Here is an 18,613-nt window from a genome sequence, read left to right as displayed (position 1 = left end):
TCTCCCGTTGTAAGATTGAGGAGGATGAATCCTACATGACACTTAGATCACACTTCTAGTAAGGACAGGCCAAGGTTCAGACATACAGCTGATCTTCATTCTTCACGGATTCTGTATTTTTGAATTCACCTACTCGCTAACATTTGTTAACTCAAAACCAATACTCATGGTGCTTTCACGGTCATTCGTGGACACATGCAGAGCAGTGGAAAATCTGAGTCACCTGATCACGTGTCCTGGCTGAGGTCTAGTGAGGCCACACTCTGCCGTCTTGTTTCAGCTCTCATACTATAAACAAGCGTCCTTCCTGCGGTCTGTTAGCGCCACTTTTTGTTTTGCTTTTTACATTTTTGGGCTTTTTGTTGGTGATTTTGCTGTTTGCAACGGCCCTAAACATAGTGCTTTAGTGCCATCTAGTGTTCCTAAGTGCAAAGAGTCTGGGTTGTGCCTTACAGAGAAAATACATGTGATGGATAAGCTTTGTTCAGGCATGAGTTATAGTGGTATTGACCATGAGTTCAGTGTTAATGAATCAGCAATGTATATTAAATAAGGTGACTTGAAACAGAAACCCACATAAAAGCAGAGGCTGATAGGAACCTAACTCTATTTCCCCAGGTGCAGTGGTTCAGGATTCACAGATTCAGTGAATAATGAGTTGACTGTATCCATGCTGGTCTCTAAACGCTGCCCTTTTTACCACGGCAGGAGGATGAGACTTGGGACCTGAGGAGTTGGTGCCTCAAGCTTCTTACCTGTTTTAGGAATGAAGGAGACTGCAGCCTGGAAGCCTCTGAAGGTCATGTTTTCATCGGACTGGAAGCTGATGGACATGACCCTGGAGATGCTCACCACAGGGGCGGGGACAACAAAGCCACACAGTCGAGCTGGTTCAAGCCCAGCCCAGGCATGACATGGTCAAGGGCCCAGCAAACAGACGTGGCATTGGATAGAAGAAAACAATTGTCCTTCAGGTAACTGTTAAGAAATAAACCTTTCCAGTGTATGTCACAATTCATTTCCAAAATAGAAAGGCGGAGTGCTCCTTTGTACTGTGTATTTAACCTCGTCAACATTTCAATTCTGTTTATCTCCCAAACACTCCCACTGGGAATACCACTAAGGGAACTTGTTCCAGCCACAGGGCTTATTTCAATGTCACTTTCCCCTCTGACCCCTAGTTCATTGTGAGCCTTCCACGTTTTCTGATCAAATGGTTCTTTGATTCTCCCTGAAGCTCTTCCTGCCCCTGATGGAGGAGAAGGAGGAGAGGTGGTGAGAGCCTAGGAAGTGATGGAGATGGTGCAGGGGAATGAAGGAACATTGAGCCACACACTTTTTATTCCCTAAAAGGATTCCCAAGAAGGACCGGGTCCAAATGCAAACCAGGGAAGCCAAGGCTCCCAGGGAACACAAACCTATTTCTTTCTTCCTTTCTACATCCCTGTGCACGCTCACATAGTCGGAAGTGCAATCTCCACTTTCTTCTATTTCCAGGTTCTGAAAGGAAAGCTGAGAAGACTCCATGTTACATCCAGAGTAAACAATATGAATGCATTACCTCATTTTGATCAAGGAGAGGAATTTGGATTGTTCAACTTGCTCTAGAGCGTGACCTTAGATGAGAAATGTAACGGGGGCATTCATGAGTGGGTTATATGACTTAGGAAAAGATGTTAAACCACAGGCTCCCAAACCCTCTGAAACATCTAAGCACCCAATTACAGGCTGAATAGAAGGGTGGGGAAAAGTGCAAATATTTGAGCTCCCCAGTTCCCTCCTTGGAGGAGCAAAGAAACAGCAAAGAACAACGTTTGAGCAATCTGATAGCCCTGACTAATTGAGAGGAAGCAGTGGGAGATAGAAATGATGAGGTAGCAGCTTAGATTTTTTACACACAAATGATGGGGATTCAAGGGAGCCCGAGCACTCGGCAAAAGACACAGGCCTGCGCGGCTAGGACAAAAGTGGAGGGAAAGGATGATTCATGGTGAATGAGACATGGGGAGAAGGAGACGTGTCAGAAACAGGATCCATTCAAACATTTCTTAAACCCTTACTGGGATACTTTCTGAAAATAGACCCTTTTCAGTTACTCTGACCATTGTGTCTTATGGAAAGGGTTTTAAGAAAAGGAGGAAAATTACATAAATCTTTTTTAAACCAGAAATTTCCATCACAGGGGATCTAGAATGCCTATAATAAATAACTTACAAGAAAACTTAAAATATTTCTGTAAGTCAGATATACCTGTTCCTTTAATATCAATAATATTTAAAATTTAGAATTTAAAATGTTTGAAGTTGGTAAACAGAACTTGTAGAGCAATAAAATTTATGAATAATAATAATAATTTTAAAAAGACCCTTTTCTCTTTGAGTCAAATGGTGTGCACATAGTTATGACTTGTCATAACAATTTACAAATGACCGTCCCGGATGGGTCCTGCAGGACGCTGCTCTCACTGGCCGGGTGTGAGTGCATCTTTTCACGGATGCACAGCACTCAGTGTATTTTATTGCATAGATGTTTTTGAATCACTTCTAGCTCTGATATGTTCAGATTTTCAACTAAATTTTGTCTTCTTCCTCCTTCCAGGCGTACGTTCATACTTAAGATTTTCTCCTCTGTCAGTAACATAGTTTCCCTTAATCCTGCTTCGTCCTGAACTGTCTGCCTTGACTCTGTTTGGGTTTCAGAAACTTTTAGAAGACAACAGCTACACTTGTCTTACTTACTCCGTGTCTCCTTCTCCTGTGTGATCTTGTTTCTGCTCCTAACATCTGACTTCACTTGACCTTTCAGATGACACCTCCCCCACCTCCTCTCTACTGTTCAATTGTCCATCCCAACTATTCTACCTTTTTATTGGGGGATGAGGTGGGGACTGTATAACGGGTGCTTAGTCCTCCTTCTCTTTATTTTATTTTTTGAAAAAGTTTTGTCCTTTTGTTAACATTTAAAAGCACATTTGAATAGAACAAAAGGTTTCAGAGCTGTACAATGGTTTCTCTGCGGAAGGAAGAGAGAAAAGAAGGAAGGAGATCAAGATCTATCAAGAAAGAGAGAGAGAGTGGAAGGAAGGAAGGAAGGAAGGAAGGAAGGAAGGAAGGGAGGGAAGTAGTTCTCCTTCTCTTTAAACTCTAACTTGGTGTGGGAAATCCAACCTATTGGCCATACCTTTTTGTTTGTTTTGTTTTGTGTTTTGAATTAAAGGCTTCATTCTCTGGACTGTCATAACACTGCACCAATTTGGTTCTATTCCTGGGTTTCAGATCTCTTTTGGCCTCTTAAATATACAAGAACTTTGAGGTCTTGTTCACCCTTACTCCTTACCCGTTATTTTATAGTTTACTTTGTCTCCTTCATATACTCTCTTGCTTTCAATTATTATTTTAAGAGAAAGACTTCTAAATAATGCCTAATCCCAACCTCACCCTGACTGCAGTGTCATCTACCTGAAGGCATTTCTGCAGATGGCCCACTAGTGTTAACTGAACAAACACACAAATGGCCACAAACACCGCGAATCAAAGGCTGAATACACTCTGTATCCTGATATTCAAAGCCCTCCATACTTTGATCTCAGCCTCGCCTTCCACCACTCCTCCTGCTATACCTTACGCCAGTCCCTGAAACTGTTCTGCACTGCACTTTTGTTATCCACTCCCCACAAATTGTTTTGTTAGCAGTTTAATTAATAAGGAAGAAATGCTTGTTTCTAGAAAGGACTAGACACTGATGAAACAAGTTACCTGGTACAAAGATTAAAGCCACATTTCAACAAAATGTAAAGCACACAGTTGCCACCTAGTGGTAAGTGTGGGTAGTTACAGTAGAGAATAGGCTAGTCTGTTAGTCAACAAGTATCAATATTTATCAAGAACCTTGTGTGCCAGGTGCTAGGTTCTAGGTACTAGGGATACAGCAGCAGATACACCAGATAAAACCTCTGCCCTCATGGTGTTTATGTGAGAGATTCTCTGGAGATCCTCAGCAAAGTAAGGGTAACCAGGGTCAGTACCTTAACTAGGTGACGTTTGGGGGCTTGAAAAACCCAGTTGCAGCTGGCCATGTTGCTGTAGTCTTCGGGATAGTGAAGACTCTGTATGAGGCCTTCTTCAAAAAGGATAGTTAAGGAGCTGCAGCCTGAATCTGCAACACAAGGGAGAACGTCCAAACAATGGCATCGCCACGCACAGAGGGATCCTCTCTGTTTTCCCCCTTGTGTCTCCCATAAGCGATGCTTGAACTGACTCTTAAGGCAGAGCCATCAAGAAGGGGGAGGTTTGCGCACTGGTTCTCGAGAGCTCATCAGGCCCTCTCAGCTCACTTGGGTATGCAACAAACACGCCTTAGCAGGACTGCAGAAGTAGCCCCTGCACCCTGCATCTCACTTGCCTTGAGCTCCTCTCTGCTATGGAGCTCAGTGGGCCTTGGGTGGGGGACTCCCTACCCCTCATCTAATTCCTATGGGTCCTCAATTTCTGCAAAAGGAATGCATAGTGTGTGATAAGAGTAAACGGTTTTACCAGGAAGGTAGTTTGGTTTAAGAGCTTTATACGTGAGATTAAACCCAACAGCATAATCTGTGGCATCAGAGATGAACCTCAGCCTTATAGCGTTGGAGCCAACAAGAACCGATGAAGCCAGGCTGTCTCCACAGAATTTCCCTGCAACATAAGAATGAAGAGTTTTGGTTCAGAGCCTAGAAAACAGCACCCATTAAAAGACTTATGGGGAACTAAACTTTCATGATAGTGCAGGCTTGTCTAACTCAGGGTTTCTCAACCTCAGCACTACTGACATTTTGAACTGGAACGTTCTTGGTGTTCAGGCTGTTCTGCACATTATAGGATGTTTTGCAGCAATCCTGGCCTCTACCCACTGGATGCCAGTAACATTCCCTCTCATTGTGATAACCAAAAATGCTTCTAAGACATTGCTAAGTATCTCCTGGGGGAGGGAGGGGGTGGGCAAAATCATCTGCAGTTTAGAACCACAGAAACACTCCTCCATTTGTTTCTTATATAAGTAACCTTTATCTCCTACTTGCGGTTATCTGTTGGTATCTTCCTTCTGAACTGGACGAGGCAGGTAAAGGTCATTTTCATGCTTAGGAGAGCAGCATTCTGCCCGGGAGGCCCCAAGAGGCACTGCTATATGTCTACATTTTACTTCTGATGGGCTCCAGGTCTGGCAAATGAGTCTAGGAAGCCTGTTTCCATGGGCAGCAGATGCTGTAAGTGAATTGCTCTGTGGCCCTTACAGCCCTCACACAGGTTCAGATTTTGTTCCTTTCCACTGTCAATTCTAAGTCTCAAAATTGGAGACAGGAAGTGTGGTACTTATAGATGCCTCAGGGCCAGACATATTGTAACCAGGCCCCATTAAGTCCTCCTAGCACTAATGTCCATTTGACAATGTGAAAATCCACTCACCAATAAGTGTGTCTTCTAAAGAATATACTGACAGGTAATTGTGGTGACAAGACTCTGCATCGAAGTGGGAAAAATTGAGGAGCACGTGCATTCCCTCTGGTACAAACAGGGTCCAGACACACATTCTGAAGGTAGATACATTGAGAGGGTATTATTTCTCGATGGAAAGCGACTGTCACAGTCCAATGAGTGGGGCAGAGTCAAACTGGAGGTGGGAGTCAAGGGCAGGGGAGGCAGCGGGGGCTACTCACTGCTTGCTCTCATAATACAGGAAGGGGCTTTCTGGGAAGTGCAGCTCCCCTGCTGATGCTCTGATCACACGATCCTGCTCACTGCATGAGGCTGGGAGGGAAAGCCACGAGAATCAGCGCTAACAGTGAGGGCTAGCCACAAGAGCACTTTCCCTCCAGAACCTGTACAGACACTGGGACCTCCTGGTTCTTCTTCACACACGCTTCCTTTCTCCACGAAATCTTTTCCTATCTTGGCTTCTATGATGCCTTATTTTTTGTTTCTTGTAGATCCTGCCTAACCTTGAGATTCTATGATTTCTTCTTCTTTACTCTTCTTTCTTTGACCCCATAATTCCACTCTATAGATGCAGGTATTTCCTAGGTTCTATTAGTTTTCATTTCTCTCTACAGGAGCCCTCTGATCCATTTCATTCACACCGTCAGTTTCAACTATTATCTCTACCTGAACTTCTGATTTTTCAACCATCTCCTAGATATCTCCCCTGAAACTTAACATGCTACAAAAGGACTTTCTCTCAGTCGGCAAAACTGCTTCCACTTCTGATTTGATTAACTTATGTGCCCTTTTCTTAGCTTTCCATGCTCAGAACTTTGGTGTCATCCTTCATACCTTCCCTCCCTCACCGCTCTTAACCTTAGTGACTATCCTGGCCTAATTCATCCTGTTTCTATGCCCTCCTTTTCATTCTCTGGCCATTGCCCTCATTCAAGCATTATATTCTTGTCTCTTGAACTAATGCATAATCTCATAAGTCCACCTTGAATTATTTATATTTTCCTCTCCAATTTATCCCCTATGTGCAGTTCTTATAGCACTAAAGTATAGCTCTAATCTGTTTATCTAATTAGTCAGCTTCCTATTACTCAATGAAGTCTAAATTTTCTCGACTGGTGTTCAAAGTTTCCATAATTTGTTCTCAGGTTACCTGTTTAATCTTCTCCCTCATAAAAACTCATCACATAGCCTACACTTCAGCTGTTTTGATGGACTTACTGGGTCTCTATTACATCCTAAATTTTCATATCTCCATATTTTAGTATCCATCTTCTGATAAAGATGATTCTTTGAGCTGGAATATTTTTCTTTACCTATATCCCATTTCCACCTGACAAAATCCTACTCATCCTTTGTTCTTTAAGGTTAAGCTTAAAAGATGTCTGTGCTCCAAAGCCTCCTTTGTCTTTTTTTTTCCCCCAGCTAGAAGCAGCCACTCACTCCTCTGAGCTCTCAGGGTACTCTTTTTCCACTTTGCTCTTTGGAGATAGTTCCACAGACTCACAGAACCACTGAAGATTTGAGCTAAAGATGCCTTTGAGACCACCTGGTCCAAACTCTTTCCTTTTTGGATGAGGAAACTCAGGTTCAGAGGTAGGAAGGAGACTGCCCAAAGTCACAGAGTGAATTCATTTCAGACCTGCAATGTAACCCCGGGGGTGAGTCCCCTATTCTTTCAGGACAAGGCGTGTAGCTTCTGGACCACATCTGCCATGCCCCACCTCCTCCCTTGTGTCTTGGATCCAAATCTAGGATTTGCCAACTGTTTGCTGAATTGAAAAGGAGCTCTGGATTGACAAGAAGTGAACTCGGAGGGAATGTGGCGCTCCTGCTGAGTGAAGGGATGAATTCACCCTCCCTGATTGGGGATGAATGGCTGTGGGTGCTCCTAGTGATGGTTTTATACCTAGTGATTATGGAGAACTCTTGCAGAGGAAGACTTTTGATTATAAAGAAACCGATATTCAGAAATCCTAGAGATTAATTCATGCTCCTGGAAGAACAGGCTACAAGAAATACCCACCTCTGGAGTGCTTTCTCAGCTTCCCTGGGAAAGAAAAAGAAAGATGCAATTCAAGGTTGTGATATCCTGAACAATATTTCAAGAAGTTAGCATCTCCCTAGCTCAAAAGTGCAGAGGTTTTTAAGTCAATTTGCAACTAATGAAAATATAATCTGTGGAAAGAACAGAAGGGATAAATTGACAAAGCAGCAAAGTGGCCTTTGTGCTTTAAGAAGATGATTTCACTCTCTTTATTAAGTGGGCTGCTTAGCTTGGGGATTACACAAAGCAAGAAGAGGTCATCTGGTCTACCCCTCTAATTTTTCATGAGAAGGGAGGCTGGAGATGGAAATAACACACCCACAACTGCTGGATAGCTACAAGTTGAACTGAGGACTCCGAAACCTGCTAGTGTACCATATACTTGAACACAAACCCAAGTTCTTCCTGAACTAATTTGAATTAACTCCTTTGGGAAAGAATAGAAGTCCTATTTTAGGCTGGAAGCCACCAGTTAAGAAAACAATTAAGCTGTATTTGGAGGCAAAAATGAAGTTTCAATTAACTCATTGGTGAATCTAGTAGAAGGATGTATATAGACCCTGGCCTTTTCAGACTTATGGTACCTGGCTCTATGCCAGGCCTTCTCAACCACAATATTACTAACATATGGGACTAAATCATTCTTTGCTGTGGGAGGGGGGGCTATCCCGTGCACTGTAGGATGCTTAGCAGCATCCATAGCCCCTACCCCCTAGATGCCAGTGGCACCCCTGTCCCCTGTTGTGACAACCAAAAATGTCTCCAGACATTGTCCCCTGGGGGGCAAAATTTCCCCTCATTGATAACCACTGATCCATGCTATAGCTTGCGGAATCTTGCTAGCACAGTTGAGAAGTAAGTGGTGAAACATATCACCAGCTGAGACAGTTTCAATTAAAGGCAAATTTGACAAAGTCTAGGATGGATGTATTCACGTTTCATTGAATATTTGTCCACTGTACCACACATCATAGTTTACCCTTGTTTTAGACTCAGTAAATACCACAGTCCTTATGTGAGACACTAGAACAGAAGCAGAGGTTGTCTGCTCAGTGGTCCTGACTTGTCTAGACTCTGCTGATGCTCTCTCTTTCCCTAGCTTCTTGACCTTATGTTCTGGCTTGATTACCAATTTGGATGTGTTTGTGGATCCAGGGAAGCACTTTAGTAAGATCTGTGAAGATCCCAGGGGATCCTTGATCATCTTTCTGCAGATTATTTCTCCATCCTCGACCACAGCCCAAACCCCAGGAAGTCACACCAGCCAGAGTCCAAGTCCCTTTCTTATTCCGGCACATGAGGGAACCTCCTGAGTCTCCCTGTAGGGAGAAAAGATCTCTGTTACTGTCATTGTCAGTGTCTGTGCCCCACAAAGGTGCTAGATGAAGATTAATGAATTTCTTCACTTCTATACTTTGGACTCAGGGGCCTGGGAGAATAGGCAAGCACAATTCACAGTCAATCCTCAAATACCATTGGAGCCTACCAAGTCCACCTCCTTCTTCCCCATCCTAAGCTTTCATCAAAAATCAGATTGTTTCCTTCTCCTGTCTCATCCTACAGACTCAGAAAAGTCTTGTCCAGTAGTGAAATCAACCTCAAGTTTGGCCAGCAGGAAGGATGGAGGGAAAGAGAAAGCTCTCATTATACACAAACTGGAAATCTCTAAGTAGGAAAGAACCACCTATCCTTCAGGGCCGGAGTACCCTAGTTCATTGTTGGCATCATCTCCGTTATTTGGTCTTTTGGAAAGAGCAGAAGACTTCCTCTGAAAGCGCAGTCTCTGCTAAAAACAGGTTGTTTAAACTGTTCTCTATTTTGACTTGACCTCCCTTTTCAGTCCTGATCCTTCTTTCCCGAGTCCAGGCTTGCCTACAGCCTTCTTTCAGCCCCTCATCTGATGACAAAGCTGAGGGAAGCCCTGCCTGGGACCTGTCAGCCCAACCATTCCTGCCTACCTGACATGCATCTTTTCCTCCATCTGGGAAGCCTGTGCAGAGAAAGGTCCGCCCACTAATGGGTTTCTGTAAGGTCAACAGAGCTGTAATACACTCATCCTGGGTCAAAATGGGCAGGTTCACTTCCTGCAAGACTTGTGGGACGACGCCATCTAGAAAACACAGAAATGAGAACCCCAGCAAGGCACTCTTTCACCCTTTCTGTGTTGAAGATGCCCCATTCAGGCTTGTGTATTTTGGAAAGATTTGAATTTCGAAGTACAATGTGATAGTGTCTATTTTAAAAATGTCTACACAACTGTCTTTTTAATATAGATTAAAAATTCTCTTTTCTGATTACTAACCAGAAAGTTCCGATATGAGCGTAAGAGTTCTTACCTTCATTCAAGCGGCCCCAGCCTGTGGTTGTACAAATAAATCCAGGCTCAAATTGTTCCCCTGGCTCTGGAAGACACACGGGCCTCACAGACTGGTCTGAAGAAAAGAGCAAGGCAGGGCTTGTTTCATTCATGGAGGAGAGGATACCATAAGCCACTCACCAATTGGCATCTAGGTGGTTTCCCAAAGACCTTGTGATATCTGTTTGGCACCTCCAGGGGTTACTTGTGAAACAAAGTAACTGACTCCACATAATCCTATATCTAAAGCCACAAGCAAAGGTTTCAGGTAGGGGAACCTCCAGCTCAAATTCCTATCTCAAAGTCCATGATCCAGAATTCTTGGGCATATGCTGCATAACTTATACTGTAGGAAATGTGTTATGGAACAGAAGTTCTGGAGCACATGGGGCAGACAATTCAGAGTGAGCTTCAAATGTTTACCAAAATGGAAAGCTCCAGCCATCTTCAAAAGAGCAATATCATAATCCATTGGTTTCTTGGTAGAGAAATATGGGTGTATGATGATGGTTTCAATGGTGAGGGTTTGCTCTCCTGGCTCTATATAGCTCAAGTCATATTCTCCAGCAGTAACGTTGAAAGTTGATGCAATATTTCTATGAGGAGGAAAGAGTAAACCAGATGAATTTCATTGAACCTCTGAGTACAACTGCAGTGGTTGACAAAATGACCTCTTCAAAATGACATGGATAGATAATGTAGGTGTGAAGCTGCTGAACAGAGAAAGTGAGAATGATTCCAAATGTAGAGGTTCCCAATGTGAGTGAGGGACTAGTGAAAAGTGGCCTCATATGGAGCCAATAATATGATAAATTGAATACCTTGCAATGTTATTTGTTAAATGCCTAAGGGTGTATATACAGTGTAATTCAGGGGTCTAAAGCTATATTCAGCTACCCCAGATGGTTGGCCTGGCCTCAATATCAGTGAGATCCTTTGGGAGTTTCTGGTGATTCCCATGAAGTATGCTGCTTTAATGTCAGAGATCTAATGCATAATGCACACCATGAAAGATGTAATAGCACCATAACTCTGATGTTCCAGAGGGTATGCACACTCAGGGCTTTGGGACTGATTACAGCAATGGGAAGTGGGGATCTTCCCCTACTTCCTTTATGTTTGTAATTTAGAGATCTAGCATGACATGGGAAACACCACTGTATTCCCCTTCTACCTGCAGCAAAGTTATCTGAAAGGAACTTGATAGGATGCATTGAGGTGGATTAAGAGCTTTGGGTTTGCCATCTCTGGGGATCTAGAAGAGATGATTTTATACAAAATTGGAAAAGACATCATTTTCTCTTGGTATATTTCCCTGGCTCTTGGCTGTATTAAATACCAAACCTAATACATAGCAACTCTCTAGCCTAACCACCTGCCACATTGCAGTGAAATTAGCAGTTGACTCTTTTTTAGACTATCAACTCTCAGGGGGCAGGAATCATATCTTAGTCATCTTTGTATCTTTGATACCCACTAGTGTACAGCACTAAGTAAATATCCAGGAGATGTTTGTGGAGAAAGAGGGCAAATAGGGGGACATAGTCTTGATTGCAGCTTTATGAATATCAAGAGCACTGGCAACAGTAGACATTTGGAGCACACAAGAAAATGGATAAAAGATGGAAATTGTTAGAGTGAAGTTCAGAGAGGCAGGATCAATAGAAAAGAAGACACAGGAGCCTTCTTCGTGTTTTACTGTCCTCCCTTTGTTTTCTTTTATCCATTTATTAAGATGCATAATGAACTGGATGATTTTTTTTCACTGAAATTTAAGAAAACTAGGAGAGAACTTTCAGAACTCCATCTTTGTGATGCTTTTTTTCTCACTTGGATATTATTCTTTATTAACTTCCAGTCCATTTTAAATAAGGAATGGATGTTTTCTACCACGTTGTGTACCCTCTGACAATGACCTTGAGCCCTATTTGTGTTATGCAATTAACATGTTCTCCCCTAAAGCATACATCACACCATTCCATATTTTAATAGAGTTATTGCTGCTGATTCCCAGGGAGAAGAAGAGTAATCTGACCTTCATCAATGGGCTGGGCTTTCCCTACCTGTTTGCAACACAGTGAGCAGCTGTGATCACCCACTCTGGAGAGATGATGGTCCCACCACAGACATGCTTCTGCCTTCGTTTCAAAGACACCTGAATTGCAAAGACCTTAAATAGGAGCAAGTTAATGCCCTGGGATCCCCCCAAACCTGGTGACTGAGCATATTCTGAAATAGAGACCCAGATATCTTACTCATAAATATCAGAAATCATGGACTGTGAAGTGGTAAACCAATCACACTATAGCTCAGAAAGAAGAGCAATGCTGGAACCAGAATATTCCTACCCCTGGCCCACAGGAGAGGTAGTTAACTTGAGATGATTGGCTATAAGGTTTTAGTAAGTTGGTAATAAAAATTGTGGGTATTTATTTATTTATATGATAATTTTACCATCTGTTACTCTAACAATATGAATAATATCTGTGAATGAAGAGAAAGAAAAAGAAGCATAAGATACAGAATAGACCAGATGAAGAAGTTTGGGATAAAGACAAGGTGAGGGCTAAGGGAGTCTTCCAAAGTCTGTTCCAATTCCTCCAAGCCTCTTAGAGAAAGAGTCTGGATTTACAACTTTCTTATAGTTTTTAACTATCTGACCTCTACAACTGCTTCAAGCTTATTTTTTAATCTGTCTCTACAATAGATTTTCTATCTTTGGCTTGTCCTGTTCATGATGTTTGGCTTGACTCCAACATGACTTATAGGGTACAAGCAAATACTTTTAATTCCACTGTTTAAATTAGAAAAGAAGCGATTTATTAGAATTGTCTCCTTTTCGACCAAAAATTATTCAATGAGCAATTGAAAAAAAAATTAATACAGAGAAAAGGCTAAGAACAGAATAAAGCACAAGTAAGTAAAAGTCAATGAGTCATCCCTGACTATGATTTGAATATGGACTTCTGAATTGACTAGCCAACCAACTGACCAAGTAAGAATTTGATCAATCAACTCTTCAAACCAGGTAATTAATTCATCAGTTAATCAAATGACAATGATTCAGCCATTCCATCATCTCACTGAACACAGACTCAATCAACCAATCGTTACCAAATATCCACTGATCTAAAAGTTAATATGACTGATTGACTCAAGAGAAGTAAAAATAAAGAGCTATTGTTCTACCTACAAAATGAAGAGGCGAGAATATAGCATGGCTCCCAAGGTAAAGAAAATTGGGAGACTTTCAAAGACAATAAATGCCATAGGCTAAGGGCAGAAGCACAAAGGCATTTCTATGGCATAGGAGGAATAGGAAATTAGATTGAGACAGAATTCTTAGGACACTAACTACTAAGGAGGCAGTACTCTTGATTATTCCCTGAAGGGTCCTATGGTATGGGTATGAATCTTACATCCCAAGCATAAAGTAGACCTATGGCTACACCTTCCCTCATCATCTTTAACTATAACAAGATAAGTATGTTTTAAATATATTTATTGAATCAGAAAATTATTTTTTAAATTATAAATTTGAAGTGGGATTTTTGTATTAGGGACTGAAAGTTTGGGATGGCATTTCCAAATTTTGGAGCAAGCCAATAGCGCTTGTAACTATTCTGAACACACCTTTTCTAGAAGTCAACTGATGGACATCAGGAGTGTCTTGGATCCTTGTACTAACTCATGAGATCTCTGGTGATGAACTAAGCAGAATAGAGCATACTGATGAGCAGCATGGGTTCTGAGAGATCCAATCCTGAGACAGCTCATAATCCAACCACAGGAGAATGTTCCCTGAGACTCACCTGCCAAGGGTAGGAACCCTTTTCCACTTGTCTTCCCCCAACAATGCGACTGAAAATGTTAAGGTAATTCAAAGGCCGTGACTTAACCAGACTCTGCCCACAAGTGGGAACTAGGGGGAAAAAAGACAATAATTTAGAAATTAGATATCTCTTAGGACTGAGGAGTACAGGAAACTCTTCTGAGCAAGAAATACTATAAGACATGGAACATGTGGCAATACTATAAAATGGCTTTAAGTTATTTGTGGAATTTGCTGTGATTTGCGGTACAAGGGATTATTCAACTTTTTCACATAGGACATACATATCATGAAGAGATCTACTTTTCTGACATGAAGATTTAGGGCCCCAGAGGTAGATCTCTGCTGGGGTAGCAGGAATACAGTCCCCTTTTGATACTGAGCCATCTGACCCCTTAGAGGCTCCTCACAGCACTCTGTGCTTCTGTGACATTTATCACATGCTGTTATGGTTATCTTTCAACCCCACTAGACTGTGAGCTCCTCAGAAATAGGAACTTAATCTTGAAATATCTGTATCTACAGTATCTAGTGCAGTTCCCGATTCATAGAAGTTGCTCAATTAATTGGTTGAATGGGTAATACTATAGTCTGCCTTAGATTGTAATTGTGTTTGCATCTTTTCCTCTGCTTGACCCAAGAGACTAAGTCTGAGATCATGGTCAGTGGTGCCTGGCACACAGTCAAATATTGGATTTAGCTTGCTATAAGAGTGGAAAGTATCAGGTTGTTCAATGATAGTGGAGTAGAGGGAAGACAGTGTCCTGATTCACACACCGGAATGGCGTTAGGGTAGAAGGGTTGCTAGGTAATGGGAGAAAGAACTCTTTCCTTTTTGTGGAAAAGATCTTATCCTTGAAAAAGTTGCATTTACTTACTTATTCTCAATATCTGTTCTGCTTTTTTTTGTTTGTTTTGTTTTGTTTGTTTGTTTTTGACTCTTCAGCTAAGAGATGGGCTAGATTAAGATGCTGAAGACTGCCTGGTAATTTAAGGATGGTCCATGTTCTGTCCCTACTGCAGGTCCTTCTTTTCTACATGTTCTCTAGGAGGGCCTAGTATGCCCTGTCTCATAATCACCCCACTTCTTTACATAGTTGAATTCTCTAATCCCTATTCTTCAGCTTGGAGATCACTTCAACTGAGAACTCTTCCTTGATTTCCTCAAATTGTGTTAAGTATTTCTCCCCTGTAGTTCCTCTCCCCTCTTATAGTTTCTGCCATGCAGTATTATGATAGTGAATTGTTTGTCTCCTTCATTGTACTATGAAGTACTTGAGGAAAAAAAAACCCTGTTTTATTCATCTCTGTATTTCCAAGGTTTAGCACATTTCTAGCTTACAGGAGACACTTATGAAAGTTGGAAGGAAGAACAAATGATTTTTCTTGAAAATATATCCTTGAAAGCATAGCTATTTAGATTAATATGTTAAAATATATAAAACTCTTTTAAATAACTTCTCACTTAAGCCCCATTCTCTGCCTGTGAATCAAGAACTATTACCCCCACGTTACTGATGGGAAAATGAAGGATCAAAGAGATACACAGCTAATTAATGACAAAGCATGGATGTAACATTGTCTTTTGATTCTGAACCCAATACAGGCATAATATTGAATCAAAGCTTATTTTCTAGCTGTTTCTGTTGACTGAATCATAAATACCTTAGACACAAAATTTAGTATTTCCTGAACTAATTGAAGCAAAGATAGAAAACATGATAATTCTTGAGGCTGGTACAAATCTGACTGTGAAGAAGCCTGCCAAGAACTGTTCTCAGAATGTTACTTGAGGAAAAAAAGATCATTTATATATATATATATATATATATATATATATATATATATAAATAAAATAGACTACAGGAAACATGCTTTGTATTTCCCAGAAATATAATTTTTTAAAAGACTACAAATGCTTCCAAATTTATGCTGATTTCCAGAATTTGCTCCATAAAAGGAGATGGGATTGTGGAATGTGTCCAAATAAGTGAACGATTCCAGTTTTCTCCAGATCAGTGCAACTTGTCCAAGTTGTATTCCATTAATGTTCTATTCAGTTTAATACGATGGTTGCAGGAGAGAAATCCAAATTAATTACATGAAAACTAATTAGATCTCCAAAATATATTTGTCTCTCCTGTTCTCCCAAAGGAATATGGAGTGGAACTGTGACAGCCATTGCCAGCAAAGTTTATTTCTTCAGATAAAGGTAGTTACAGAGTTCATTTGGAACTTACCTTTGGGGAGAGAGAGAGTTGCAGATTTACTCTGTTCCAAACAGATCATTCCAAGCAGTAAAATGAGCTTATTCTTGCTCATATGCATTTTGAAACTCAGAGTTTTTCCCTGGAATTTGAGAGAGACTAAAGAGAACCAAAATAGAAAGCCTTGTGAGAGCAGCAATATACCAACTTAAAAGCAAGTTACTCATTAACCAAGACACGAGGCATTCAACCATATCCATATGATGTTTCTGAATGTGGTTTCTTGCAAATATCTTTGCAAGATGTGGGGAGTCAACCACAGAAGCATAGTCTTGCTCAAGCAATAGTACATTTCCCATTACACCCACGTGCATTCGTTGCTTCCCCCAGAGTCTATCTGGCTAGCCAAGTGGTTGGTGCCTAAGGCTTCCATTTGCAAACATTACTTGATTCTTGTGACAGGTTTCCACTTTCTACAAGAGGATTGAATATCAAAGTTGTCCTTGTTGGCAAGGATAGGCTTTCCTACATGCTTGCAAACATCCCATCAGAATATGCTAAAACATTTATCTTTCTCTTGTTTTCCAAATGTAAATGGATGGTTATAGCCAGGTGTTAGAGGAAAGATAATTTGGTAGCACACTCGGGAAGTCAATTTAGGATACTGTCCATTGAGGCATTTGTGAATCTACATTCTTTCACCATTTTTTTTGTATTTATGGAAGGCAAAAACTAAATCACTTTTGCTTCTAAACCTGGTAGATGATGTGGCATGGGGGAGGCGGCTCTGATTATATTCATCTTCCTTTTCCTTGGTTGAGTTTTGGGGACGTGGTCAGTGTGTAAGAAACACTTGTGGATTGGCCATTGCCATGTATGAGCACACCGGAATGTGAATTTTTTTCTGTCACCTTTTACAAATCACCTGCCCAAAACAGCCATTGTCAAACCAGAAATCTCTTTCTTGTGGCAAATTTTGCCCTTCTACAAAATAAATCTATAAAAACATAACACATACAACAAATATACATGCAAAACAAATAAGTTTTAAAACCTAAAATTTGGTGAGAACTGCAAATTTAGGGAACAGTCAAGACTACAACCTTATGAAAAGAAGGACACGCAAAACCAATTGAGGATTTATCCACAAATATTCAGTAAGAAAATAATATCTTCAAAGTGCTGAGCAAAAATAACTATCAACTTAGAATTTTATGCCCAGCTAAGTGATCATCTAAGAATAAGAGTGAAATAAAGATATTTTTAGGAAAAAAAAAACACTTGAAAGGATTTACTAACAGCATACCATTGCTAAGAGAGCCACTAATGCAGAAAGTACATCAGAAGACAGAAATTAAGTCAAGGAGGAAAGAGAGAGATATAAGAGGAAATGATGAATAAAGAAAAAATGGGTAAACTGTATGTAAATCTAATCAAGCATAAAGTAACAATAGTAATGACTAATTTGAGATTATATGGTGAAGGTATCTAGTTGTCTATCCAATGTATAGTCTCCCTTTTTTTCTTGGAAACAGAACCCTGATTTTGTTGGGTTCTTCAAAGTGCCCAATTTAAAAACAAAACAAAACACATTTTCCAGCTTCCCTTGCATATGATGAGGTGTTGTTACTCAGTTCTTGTTGTTGATTTAGGGTCCATGGAATATTCTATAAAAAGGTTAGATGGACTCAGCTGACATAAACATTTTGGCTCTGGACTTTTTCCTTTCCTCCTTCCTGAAAAATGAACAAAATTGTTAAAGCTGGAGCAACCATTCTGTAGCCCCAAAGCAAGAAGCACAAGGTAAAGATGGCTGAGTGGAAAGATAGAAGTCTAGGTACCTAATATTTTGTGGAGCTGCTGTATGAAATTTCTCATTATGTGCACAAATAAGCCACAGTTGTTAATTTTTAGTTTGCCTAATTATCAGTGACATCAAATGTATTTAATAGTAATTAGTATTTATTTTTCCATGTATTGCAGTTTTGTATCCTATGCTCATATTTCTACTTGGTTGGTTATCCTTTCACCTTTTTGTGATGGAAAACTTAAAATCTCTATAAAAGTAGAGAGAATAGTATAATTAACCTCCATGTACCTATCACTCTGCTTCAACAACAACCCACATTTGGCCCATTTTATTTCTTTTACAACTTTCTCACAACTCTATAATCCTATACATATTTTTGAAGTATAGTTAACTTACAATATTACATTAGTTTCAGATGTACAACATAGTGATTCAAAGTTTTTATAGATTATACTCCATTTAAAGTTGTTATAAAATATTGGCTATATTCTTTGTGCTGTACAATATATCCTTCTAGCTCATTTATTTTATACGTAGTAGTTTGTACCCCTTAATCCCCTACTCTTATCCTGCCTCTACCCTTTTCCATCTCCTCACTCGTAACCACTAGTTTATTCTCCATATCTGTGAGTCTGTTTCTGTTTTGTTATATTCATTCATCTTATTTTTTAGGTTCCACATATAGGTGATAACACACAGTATTTGTCTTTCTCTGTCTGACTTATTTCACTAAGCATAGTATCCTCCAAGTCCATTCATGCTGTTGCAAATGGCAAAATTTCATTCTTTTTATGGCTGAGTAATATTCCATTGTATATATATATATACCACATCTTCGATGGTTTCCTTTGCAGTTCAAAAGCTTTTTGGTTTACTTAGGTCCCCTTTGTTTA

The 18,613-nt window shown here is 40.5% G+C and overlaps 1 protein-coding gene across 1 annotated transcript; it reads right to left on the bottom strand.

Moving 5' to 3' along the window:
* Positions 1 to 696: 696 nt before the first annotated feature.
* On the bottom strand, positions 697 to 16,031 carry OVCH2 (ovochymase 2). Its single transcript, XM_057553260.1, has 14 exons — positions 15,944 to 16,031; positions 13,684 to 13,793; positions 11,935 to 12,026; positions 10,295 to 10,467; positions 9,852 to 9,947; positions 9,474 to 9,625; positions 8,645 to 8,834; positions 7,495 to 7,518; positions 5,693 to 5,783; positions 5,442 to 5,566; positions 4,533 to 4,673; positions 4,025 to 4,155; positions 1,419 to 1,512; positions 697 to 887 (listed from the first exon to the last, which is right to left on the bottom strand). Exons 1-14 carry the CDS (start codon positions 16,029 to 16,031, stop codon positions 697 to 699), a joined length of 1,698 nt encoding a protein of 565 aa, XP_057409243.1.
* Between the last annotated feature and the right edge of the window lie 2,582 nt (positions 16,032 to 18,613).

Source organism: Balaenoptera acutorostrata, chromosome 9 (assembly GCF_949987535.1).
Source record: "Balaenoptera acutorostrata chromosome 9, mBalAcu1.1, whole genome shotgun sequence".
Taxonomy (NCBI): Eukaryota; Metazoa; Chordata; class Mammalia; order Artiodactyla; family Balaenopteridae; genus Balaenoptera; species Balaenoptera acutorostrata.
This window is presented reverse-complemented; position numbering and strand designations above follow the sequence as displayed.

Bases quoted from the DNA above. Each gene is read 5' to 3' on its own strand.
- OVCH2 (XM_057553260.1), bottom strand. From the start codon at position 16,031: ATGCATATGAGCAAGAATAAGCTCATTTTACTGCTTGGAATGATCTGT. The intron at 4,674-5,441 runs GTGAGTGGATTT...CTTATGTTGCAG, and splicing joins TTTAGAAGACACACTTATTG to GGAAATTCTGTGGAGACAGC. The intron at 4,156-4,532 runs GTAAAACCGTTT...CTTGTGTTGCAG, and splicing joins TAAACCAAACTACCTTCCTG to ATTCAGGCTGCAGCTCCTTA.